Genomic DNA, 12,035 nt, shown 5'->3' with positions numbered 1-12,035 from the left:
ACATTTCTTAGTTTTTGTGTTTTTAAATTACATTGTTTTTAATATCAAAAGTACGTAAACACTGGACTGGTTAACTTAATTTACCATCTTGTATTGTTTGCATGCAAATTTGTTAATCTGATGATGATTTACTGTTACAGTGAATGACATGCATGCTGACGTTGTCTTATGTGAACAGATGTTTATATCTGTTTTGTTAGAGGAGTCAGTTCTACTGCACAGCCTCTTTTTGCACTTAGTTTAAATATAGAGTTTGTAGTTTTTTAGGAAGCTGTTCTGCTTAGAGGGTGGTATAATACTCTTCTGAAATGTAAATGCTTGTATACTAATAAAGTGCTTGCTCTTGTCAACCCAATCATTGAAAATAGTCCCCAGCTCACTTGGCTAACAGAAATAGAGGAAAAAATTTTACCTCAGAATCAGAATGTCCCTTCCTGTATCTGAATAATTCCAAAAGAAGAGGGGGAGAGAGAGCTGTCATGTTTATTATGAATGCATTTCACACTACTCACTATTAATCTTTTCTTTCTGTCTTTTCTCCATTTTTCTAGAATTTCCCATATAAGTACATCATTCTGGTTTTTTACACTTCATTGGTAGTGCACTGCAAAAAATGTAGGGATGCTCTCTTGACACTATACTCTTAGGCTGAGATTTTTCAAAGGCACCGACGAGAGTTAGTTGCCTAGCTCTCACTGAAATTCAATGGGAACTGCCAGTGAGCTCTCTTGAACTCATTTGAAAATAACCACTTTGATATATATTTCCTCACTGGAAGATAGATGTAGATGAATTAAATGTTTCAGTGTTTTCTAGGAAGCACTTTCAGTCCATGTACCTGTGATGCATGAGCTTTCTAACATTATCTTTTTGAAAATTTTCTAGAAAATGTAGAAGATAGTACTGATGAAGATGCCCCACTGCACAGCCCTGGAGCAGAAGGAAGGTAAGAGACCTCTGTAAATTGTATAACTTGCCTTGTTTCCAGAAAACTAAATGCAACTTCTTTTCTTTTACTAAGTCATTATTGATCCATTAGAAAATATTTTTCATACTGGTGTCTTCTCATTTTACCCACAAATTCAGCCCAAAAAAAATTGTCAAAGGAGTAAAGAAAAAATACTTTAGTTCTGCAGAAATGAATTAGTGTCACTGTTCTCCTTTTAGTTCCTTGTCTTCAGACCTCATGAAGCTTTGTGGTGAAGTCAAGCCCAAAAGCAAGGTAAGACACACTGTGGTAATAACTTGTAAAGCACTTTCTTTGAGAGTCATGTATGGTTCTTCTACAACCATTAATGAAATAAGTCTCACGACAACACTGTGACATAGTGAAGTGTTGTTCACTTCACTTTAAAGCAGATTAATTAGGAGTCAAGTTCCCCTCGGTAAAGTGACTGTAAGTGGCATTGTAGGATTTCATGTTTGTCTCAAAATTTCCAGATCAGATTTGTTCAGTTTTGGGGAAAAAATGTTTTCTTCTACTTCCAGCACCCCAATTCAGCACAGCACTTAACTATGGTGTCAAAGAGGCATAAGCACAATGTGAATTAAGCACATGTTTAATGTTAAGCATTTGCTTAAGTGCTCTGCTGAATCAGGGCCTTAGTCTGTGGTTGTAGAAGTGTTATTGAGGGTATAATTTGGCCTATAGGATCTTAATTACAAGTGGTGATGCATTAGGAAAAAAGGAACCAAGTCTGACTTTCAGATGCCAGGTAGAGTTTGAACAAATTTGGTCTGGAAATCATTGACCCAAAATAAGCGTGGAGCCACCATTTTTATAAAGTGACTTCTCAGATTAGAGCTGCATTTTTAAAATTAGACATTCCTTCCCTGAGATGAACTCAAATACCTCGGAACAAAAAAAAAATGTTTGAAATACGTATTTCAAAAAGTTCTCTATATTTTAAGAATTTCTCCTTTTCTCATTTTAAAACATTCTGAAGGTTTTTTTTAGACAGTAGAAATAAAAACTGGTTTAGTAGTTTTAGTATTCTTGGTAATTAGAAACTTTAAGAAGACAACGGTATAGCAGTTATATTCCTCATATGTTGTCAGTAAAGATGCACAACTACTGGGCCCTTTTTAAGGTCTAAGCTAGTTGAAAGTACAGCTCCATTCTTTGTGCTCCTTACTTTTCTGATCTTCAAGATGTTCACGTTGTATAGTGGCTGTCAGTAGCACAACAGCTGCAGCTTCTCTTTCCAAATGTTGCACACACCAACGCTTCTCTGTGTCAGAGATGCAAAGTGATCATTTAGCACAGAAAAAGTTGTTTTATATTGGAACATTTCCTATGCTTTTAGGCCATTCTTCAACAAAGCGCATTCCTCGGTGCTTTACTAAATATGGATGGGATTACCATGTGCTTACAATTAAACATGCTTTGTTGAACTGGGTGCTGTAATGAGGTGGCCTGCCTCTTTAAGGACCGGAGGCATGGAGCTGGCCAGCCCCATACAGTTAGTCCTGCTGCCTCACTTGGGATGAGATGTGGGGTTTAATTAGTGGAACCAGTTGGGAACAGGGAAGGGGATTCCCCTATATAAAACAGCAGGAAGCTGCAGAGTGGGGGTTGCTCAGGGAGAGACAACCAGAGTGAAGGTAGAGTAAGAGACTTCAGCAGAGATCTGCCAAGGCAGGAATGGCTAGTGGGAGCAAGTAGACTCCAGCAGCAAACCCTGACTTTTCAGAGAAAAGGCTCCAGGAAGGAAAGGCTTGGGAGATGCCCAGCAAGAAAACTGAGAGTATGTACTTGATGGGGATTTGAGAACTTTTATTTTTGATATTAATAATCCAGCCTCAGAGAGGGGTGTTGCTGAACTTGAGAAGAGTTTGTTTTGCTAATTTGATTGAGATCCATGAAAATTTGGGAAATGAAGGCAGTACCTCAGCACAGCAACCTCTGGCCACGGTTGCTCAGGGGATGCTCAGGATGCAGCAGTTACAGAGATTTATTTATTTCACACCATCTCCTTCCCTTTGTAACATGCACAGGTGACTGCACTTGTCATCATGTCAAATAACTATTTTATGCTGTTGAAACTTGACCAAGGCCCCCATACTGCTCTCATTGAAGCCAACTAAAAAGATTAAAAGCAAACTCCATGATTTAGTTTCCAAAGATAGTTGACAGTTAAGTATAACTACTGAACAGTAAAAATTAAGAATGCGCTTAAAAATATATCACTGACACACTCTATCAATGCTCTTATGTTTAGAGTTGATTGTTTATTTATTTATTTTAAATCCAGGCCCGCCGGAGGACCACTACTCAGATGGAATTGCTATATGCAGATAGCAGCGATTTAGCTTCTGAGAGTAGTGCAGCAGACACCATATTGCCTGGCCCTCTTACACCTGTTGCAGAAGTGCAAGAGAGTGGGATGCATACCGATACAAGTGATACTTCCGCTAGGGAAAGGGACCTCATTCCCCCACCATCTGGCTTACCTTCTAAAATAGGCAGCATGTAAGTTTGGCCAAGCTGTACTAATGACCTTTTGCTTTTGAAAAACGCATGTTGCCAATTCCTTGTAATCTCTGATTTTGAATTTTACAGAGGGGGACAATTGATTTTAGACTAACCAGGTAGCATTCAGAAATCTGTTCCCTCTGTCTCCACAGCCACCCCATGCAGCATACATATGCTGTTGTAATTAATATATTTTGAGACATTTTTAAGTAGCTTTCTTTAGCCAAGCTACTTTAGGTTTGTTTGTAAATAGTGGATGCAATCATTTGGTACCATGGATGCTTCTGTTTTGTTAGTGATGTGTGAAATGCAAATTCTAGAGGGAAAAATCTTTTCAGAAATGTCAATCTTTTCAGACCTTAAAAAGAAACACATTGTAAATCCAAAGTAAAGCATATTAGAACAAAGCAATGTAAACTTAAATTTTATAGTTAATAATAAAGGTCAGAGTCCTAATGACTTGGGGCGGGGGGGACTTAAGATGTATTCTGCGTTTCCGGTGTTTAAAATGGAGCAGTCTAAATTTACAGTAAATAATAAAAACCTTATCTATTTTAATAATAGTGTATGATAAAAAAACAACACTGTAAACATACATCTGAGTTCCATTGGTGCCTTTCCGACTATAGTACACTTTAGCTGAAGAATAGTTTTTAATCATTGATAATTACTTAATAATAACTTAATTTTATTTAACAATTTTAATTTTGGGGACATAAATCTTTTCTCACTTCTTATATACTGAAATTACTGTTGTTTTCAGCCATTCACAGGCAGGGAACTTTTTGCTTTTTAGATACTAACCCCACATTCTGTCACATGTAAGCTGAATGCACTTGCCACATTCAGTAATATGAAAAAATATTGCTGACAAGCCCCATTGCTGTCTTTAGGTTATAGATGCTGAAGTAAGGCATTTTTCACCAGGTCCCATCTGTCCTGTTCCCTTCAAACTATTACTTTTTTCATGGAAGCCTTCACTGTTAAGTGTACACTTGCTTTTAGTTTTAAGTTTCATATTTTTCTAGCATGCGCTTGAGGTGGCAGAAATAAACAGTAAAACACTGCTGACAGCGATTGTTAACATATGCTGATGGCTTCATTACTTTTACAAGTAGAATATGCTCAGAAGGAATGCTACTGATGATGCAGAGGGGGGAATGATGATCAGAATAGGCTGAGAAACCTGCTTGTTTCAGCATTTAGTGTGTGAGATGAGACTGTTGGAGCTCCAAGATTTAATAACATCAAGGGTTATGACCTGGCATCCAACGTTCAGGTAATATCATCTTTTTGCTTCACTGCATCTTCTAAATTGTATCCATTATGAAAAATAATTAGCAATGAGGCAAAATAAAATTATCTAAATTCAAACTTTGGAAGCATTGAGCCTCTGTAGTAAATTGTTCTGCTCAGGAGTGGACTTCACTTATTTCTGTATTTTATTGATCATACTTTAGCAGATGAGTTATAAAACTTTTATCTCAAACAGTTCTTAGTGACTTCCACATTGTAGGTATCTGCTTAATACTCTCCCTCCTTTAGAACTTATATTAATTTACTTTCTACGTTATTAAAATTTTTCCTTGTTACACTTCCAGGTTATTGCTGATATTTGTTGTTGAAACAAGGTTCCCTCTTATAATCCGTCTGTTCTTCTGACTGGATCCTGCAGTAAAGTTGCAGTGCCAACTCTGTTGCATCAAAATAGTTCCTATCACAGCGGGAGGTTATTACTTCTTTGTAGGGTGATGGAGCTGAAATAATAGTGGGTTGGCAAGGGAAACTATCTATAAGAGAGAGCTCTATAATCTGCAATAGTAGGAGAAAGCAAAAACATCTTGTAAATTATTTCTTTCTGTAGATGTTCACTTCCTGCAGTTTCCCTGAAAAAAAGTCCCTTTTGAGAGCTCAAGCCAGCTCTCATTGAAGTGATGGACTTTTTCCATTTTTTAAGAGTAAAAATCCAGCCCTAATTCAATTATTATTGAATCCAGCCCTAATTATTAATACCACAGTGTCATAGATAAATATACAACTATTCTTTTAAAATTGGATTATTTAGATGCAATACCCCACATGTCTGCAGTACAGTGCTGTTTGTTTTGGTAAGGCCTTGTCTACTTGGAAAGTTATACCAATTTAACTTAAATCTGTTTTTAACTGGCTTAGTTAAACGGGTGCAAGCCCCTTTGTGAGCACTCTTTCAGTTCAGCTTGAGTGAGTTATTTCAGTTTATCTTAAACTAATTCCTAATAGGCTTAAACTGAACTGAAATAAGCCTGGTTTAAACCAAGATGAGAGGGTCCACACAGCCTTTTGCAGTGGTTTAGCTAAATCAGTTTAAAAATCACACTCTAAGTTAAACTAGTGCAGCTTTCTTGTGTAAGCAGGACGTAAGTATATAGGAATGGATTCTGATCTTGGATATTAAACACCAGCAGTGATGTCAAGCATAAAGCCCTCATTTCAGAACTGGCCCTCATGATGTAGTTGTCTGCTGTACATGAAAACTTTAAGGGTATGTCTACATTGTAGAATAGGTGTGTTCTTAATTCAGGTTAAAACATCAATGAAGGCACAGCAAACTCAGTTTTGCAGCTCAAGTTAAAGCCTATAGGGGAGCCTGTCGTTGAACTTGAGCTGCCAACACAAGTTAAAATGCTATTTTAACCAGAGCTAACTTGAGTTAAAAACACACCTTGTTTTGCAATGTAGATATAAGAAACATAAGAATGGCCTTACTGGGTCAGATCAGTGGTCCATCAAGCCTGATATGCTGTCTTCCAACAGTGGCCAATGCCAGATGCTTCAGGGGGAATGAACAGTCAAGGGCAATTATCAAGTGATCCATCCCCTGTTGTCCAGTCACAGCATCTGGCAGTCAGAGGCTTAGCCATCTTGGCTAATAGCCCTTGATGGACCTGTCCTTCCTGAACTTATCTAATTCCTGATCCTGTGTGCCATTTAGGACTAAATGCTTCTCCCTTTGTGGGTTCCAGGACTAGCTGTTCCAAGAAGCAATCATTAATGGTGTCTAGAAATTTTATCTCTACGTCCAGTCATGAGCTGACATGCACCCAGTCATTATAGGGATAGTTGAAATCCCTCATTATTATTGAGTTTTCTATTTTTGTAGCCTCTCTAATCTCCCTTAGCATTTCACAGTCCCCATCATCATAAGGTGATCAGTAATATATTCCTACTGCTGTACTCTTGTTATTCAAGCATGGAATTTCTGTCCACAGAGACTCTGTGGTACAGTTTCATTCATTTAAGTTTTTTACTATATTTGACTCTGCTTTCATTCACATACATTGTCACTCTCCCACCAGCACGACCTACTCTATCATTCCTATATGTTTTGCACCCTGGTATTACCATGTCCCACTGATTATAATCGTTCCAACAAGTTTCTCTGATGCCTATTATATCATTATCCTCATTTAATACTAGGCACATCTTGATATTTAGGCTTCTTGCATTTATATACAAGCATTTATAAAATTTGTCAATATTTAGTTGTCTGCGTTCATGTGATGTAATTGAATGGAACTTTTTCATTTGACTGTTTCTCTTCAGCCTGTACTCAACTTGTATCCTCTCCCCTTTTCTAAGACATAGAGAATCCCTTTTAGTAGATCCTCTCCTAAGGGACCTCTCCGTCTGAACAGTGTGCTCCTCTGCACCTGTCGGCTTTACATGCCAGCAATCTGATTCTGTTGTGGTTTAGGTGGAGTGTATCCTTCCTGTATAGGCTCTTCCTTTCCCCAAATGTTGCCCACTTCCTAATAAACCTAAAACTCTCCTCCGTCCAGCATTATCTCATCCACTCATTGAGACCTTGTGGTTCTGCTTGTCTAACTGGCCCTACACATGGAACTAGAAGCATTTCAGAGAATGCTACCATGGTGGTTCTGGATTTTAGGCTCTTACCTCGTAGCCTAAATTTGATCTCCAGCATCTCTCTCCTATCTTACCCTACGTCAATGGTACCTGCGTGTGCCACGGGCTCCTCCCCAGCACACCACATAAGTCTGACGTATCCTCAGATTATACAAAATCTCATCTGACTTTAAAAAAAACTGAAAGCTTCAAGCCCTCATAATTGTACAGAAATCCTTCCAAATGCGAACCAAGGGTAAACCAATGCAATGTTACCTCCCTGAGTCTCCAAGCAGCCTGAATTAATGGCTCAGAGAAGTGTGGGACTCCACAGTTCCTATTTATCTCATTGGAGGGTCAGTTACAATGACGCTTTGATGTCAGCATTAATTGTTGCATTGGTGATCCCTTTTAGTGGATAGGAAGGGTTTGGGAGGGAGGTTTGGGGAGTGAGAGTTGGAAATTGCTGCAGTGAAGGAAATGCGGAGGAGAGGCACAAATACAAGGAACAAGGAAAGAAACAGAGAAGGAAGAAGGTGAGAGGAAACTAAAAACAGAAATAACTATGTTCCAAAGAGGGAGCATATTATTTCACTTCATGATACTGAATATGACAATGAAGAACTTACTAAATAATAAAAAGAACGAGGAGTACTTGTGGCACCTTAGAGACTAACAAATTTATTTGAGCATAAACTTTCATGGGCTAAAACCAACTTCATCCATTGCATGCAGTGGAAAATACAGTAGGAAGATAGATAGATAGATATAGATATACACACACAGAGAACATAAAAAAATGGGTGTTGCCATACCCACTATAATGAGAGTGATCAGGTAAGGTGAGCTATTATCAGCAGGAGGAAAAAAAAACTTTTGTAGTGATAATCAGAATGGCCCATTTCCAACAGTTGACAAGAAGGTGTAGGGGAGGGAAATAAGCATGGGGAAATATCTCTAAGATACAACCGCATTTGCTCCAACTCCTCAGACAGAGACAAACACCTACAAGATCTCTATCAAGCATTCTTACAACTACAATACCCACCTGCCGAAGTGAAGAAACTGATTGACAGAGCCAGAAGAGTACCCAGAAGTCACCTACTACAGGACAGGCCCAACAGAGAAAGTAACAGAATGCCACTAGCCGTCACCTTCAGCCTCCAACTAAAACCTCTCCAACGCATCATCAAGGATCTGCAACCTATCCTGAAGGATGATCCCTCACTCTCACAGATCTTGGGAGACAGGCCACTCCTTGTTTACAGACAGCCCCGCAACCTGAAGCAAGTACTCACCAGCAACCACACAACAAAAACACTAACCCAGGAACCTATCCTTGCAACAAAGCCTGTTGCCAACTGTGTCGACATATCTATTCAGGGGACACCATCATAGGGCCTAATCACATCAGCCACGCTATCAGAGGCTTGTTCACCTGCACATCTACCAATGTGATTATATGCCATCATGTGCCAGCAGTGCCCCTCTGCCATGTACATTGGCCAAACCGGACAGTCTCTAAGTAAAAGAATAAATGGACAAAAATCAGTCGTCAAGAATTATAACATTGAAAAACCAGTCGGAGAACACTTCATTCTCTCTGGTCACTCAATTACAGACCTAAAAGTCACAATACTACAACAAAAAAAACTCAAAAACAGACTCCAACAAGAAACTGCTGAATTGGAATTAATTTGCAAACTGGACACCATTAACTTAGGCTTGATAAAGACTGGGAGTGGATGTGTCATTACACAAAGTAAAACTATTTTCCCATGCTTATTTTTTCCCCCTACTCTTACTCACACCTTCTTGTCAACTGTTGGAAATGGGCCATTCTGATTATCACTACAAAAGGTTTTTCTCTCCTGCTGATAATAGCTCACCTTAACTGATCACTCTCATTATAATGGGTATGGCAACACTCATTTTTTCATGTTCTCTGTGTGTGTGTGTGTGTGTATATATATATATCTTCCTACTGTATTTTCCACTCTATGCATCCGATGAAGTGGGTTTTAGCCCACGAAAGCTTATGTTCAAATAAATTTGTTAGTCTCTAAGGTGCCACAAGTACGCCTTGTTCTTTTTGCTGATACAGAGTAACATGGCAACCACTCTGAAACCTGTTACTAAATAATAGTAGTGAATAGTTTAGATACCATGCATAAGCCAGATTCCATCCTTGACCTTTTTGTGTAAGCATTTCACTAACATCAGTGGGTGTTCTGCTGTGGATGAGAGGGAGGATGAAGTTCAAAATTTATGCTCCTGCCCACCGATCATAACTAAAATTAGAATTCCTTGTTCCCATTGATTGAGCTTGACACCTCTGCTCCAGCTATTAAAATTACTTCAGTTAATTTATTTTATTGACAATGTCAATGTACTGCTATAAATGTCTCTGATCTCTGGCCCATGATGTATTTTGGAATTCTTTTTTTAAAAAAAAATAAAATGGGCATATATTATATTGGTATTTAAAGATGAGGCTTCTAAGAACAAATTTAAAGAGTGGAGCCAGTGAAACTCAAGAGCTGTCGGATGTCCATGAACCAATGATGATGATAAATAAAAATATCATGAGATCTAACAAATTTTATATTGAGACTAACTCTGAGTGGTAGAACTGCAGCATGAATATTTTAACAAATACTGAAAGATAAGATAATCTTCCCTGTTACCTTAGCTCTAAACAGTCATCTCTGATGGAAAAGAAAATACCTGAACCTTCACCTTTAACAAAGAGAAAGGCCTATGAGAAAGCAACAGAAAAGCCAAAGGCGAAAGAACATAAACAGTAAGAATGTTGGGGTTTTTTCCCCCCCTTTAAGCTATTAAGCTTTTGGAAAATATTCTTGAAGAATAATAGATTTGTGTAACATTTTTTTTCATTCTAGGTTAAATTTTTAATGGTGGCTGTGAAATTATTATCCACTATTAGGTTCCTGTGTTTGTTTTATAATGGTATTCTTCTATATTCATGCAACTTGGTGTCAGCACTCTGAGAGAGAGAGTCCTCTTGAGTATTTGCAAATGATTTATTTTTTAAAAAGTCTTCAAATGCAGCTTTTCTCAGACATTTAAGAACTCCTTCATTTTACATATGCCAATTTTTTCTGCATAGGGCTTTCACTATTTAAAGTAAACTGATTGAATTTCATGCCATCTTGTGGCCAGCAACGGTTTTGTAGCTGTATGGTGGTTACATTCTCCGATAGTGCATGTACTCTGCATTTCTTGTTTAAGAAAATAGAATCTAATACATTGTTTGAGGCATGTTTCATTTAACCTCTCTAACATGTCATAATCTTTTAAAGAAGATGTTCTTTTTTTCTTATAGCTCAGATTCTGGAACCTCAGAGGCTAGTCTGTCACCTCCTTCTTCCCCACCAAGCCGGCCCCGTAATGAACTGAATGTTTTTAGTCGTCTTACTGTTTCTCAGGGAAACACATCAGTTCAGCAGGATAAGTAAGTCACAAAGGGAAGCTTCAGACCCCTACCAGCAAGTTGCAAAGCATACTCAAGTCATCAATGTAGCAGTCCATTAAATGCCTTGGCTTTTCCTGTGAGAGAGAGAGAGAGATACTATTGCTACATTTCATAAACTTTCTAAAAGGGAGTTTAAAACTTTTCTGGAAATGTTTTTCACATATTGCCAAAATTGAAGAAAATCAATTTCCTGCTGAACCTTATTCCCTATTTTATAGCTTATCTCCTGTACTTACTATTTTCCTTTAACATGAGTCAAAATGCTTGAAAGAGCTATAGAATTTGTAAGTGTGTGTGTGTGTGTGTGAGAGACTATATATGTTTATATTTGAAATTAGGATTTAGTTAACAATTTAGGAAATAGTGCTTCTGATAATTATTCAGCTACTCTTTTAGCATGGCTGAGAGAGCTCTCCAAAGTAGCCCCTGTAGGGTGATTTGCTGGAATAGCTATAGTGCAGCAGTTTAGCAATAATCCTAATTATTTAATGGACTGCATTCTGTTGAGGCAATTTGGAGAATTATTTTGAAGAAATAAAACTAGTTTCTTGACACTGAAGATATCTCCTTTGCTAAAAATCTCATTAAAACTAGTGATTGCATTGAGTTGAGCCAGAATCTTCATTTCAAGATTTCAGGACTGACAGTACTGCCACATGGTGCTTATTAACTCTAACTCAACAATGGAGAATCAACCTTTGATTTTGATTGTAGCATTTTGAGGGATTGCTTTAATCCTTTTTTTTTAATGTTATTTCTGTTTAACTTTGGGGTTTCAGTGACTTGTAGAGTCACAGCACACCAAGTAGTTGCTTGCAAGGCTTCCAGTAGTTTAAAACTGCTTGTAACTCCCTAATCCCAACTAAGTTATCTGAGTATCTTATCACTAACCAGATATAATATTATCAGAGGCTTCTTTTTTTACTTTGAGCTGTAGTAACCATGACTCTTTGTATTTTCTATTATCTGACTATGAAATCAAACTCGAATTACTGAACATGTTTGATTTGCATTAAAAATGAAGGACATAGTATCCTTTTATTATTTTAAGGCATACTGCAGATATAGATCTTGGTTTTGGAGGGAGGCGGTTCTAAAACATTTTGGGGGTCAGAAAGTGAAGGATTTTGAACTTGTCTGATCATTTGCAAACTGCTGAGCTTGGTTCAATAAAGACTG

At 37.8% G+C, this 12,035-nt stretch overlaps 1 protein-coding gene across 11 annotated transcripts in view; it reads left to right on the top strand.

Moving 5' to 3' along the window:
- KIF21A (kinesin family member 21A) overlaps positions 1–12,035 on the top strand; it is a 173,803-nt gene that overhangs the window by 133,062 nt on the left and 28,706 nt on the right. For 7 of the 11 annotated variants that reach the window (XM_073328412.1, XM_073328411.1, XM_073328417.1 and 4 more), the window contains 5 exons: positions 886–946; positions 1,168–1,222; positions 3,255–3,472; positions 10,053–10,163; positions 10,707–10,835. In XM_073328412.1, the coding sequence (XP_073184513.1) occupies positions 886–946; positions 1,168–1,222; positions 3,255–3,472; positions 10,053–10,163; positions 10,707–10,835 (574 nt within the window). The remainder of the gene's footprint in view (positions 1–885; positions 947–1,167; positions 1,223–3,254; positions 3,473–10,052; positions 10,164–10,706; positions 10,836–12,035) is intronic. The other 4 variants (XM_073328414.1, XM_073328413.1, XM_073328416.1 and 1 more) reach the window with 2 other exon arrangements.

The sequence above is a fragment of the Lepidochelys kempii genome, chromosome 1, assembly GCF_965140265.1.
Source record: "Lepidochelys kempii isolate rLepKem1 chromosome 1, rLepKem1.hap2, whole genome shotgun sequence".
Taxonomy (NCBI): Eukaryota; Metazoa; Chordata; order Testudines; family Cheloniidae; genus Lepidochelys; species Lepidochelys kempii.
This window is presented reverse-complemented; position numbering and strand designations above follow the sequence as displayed.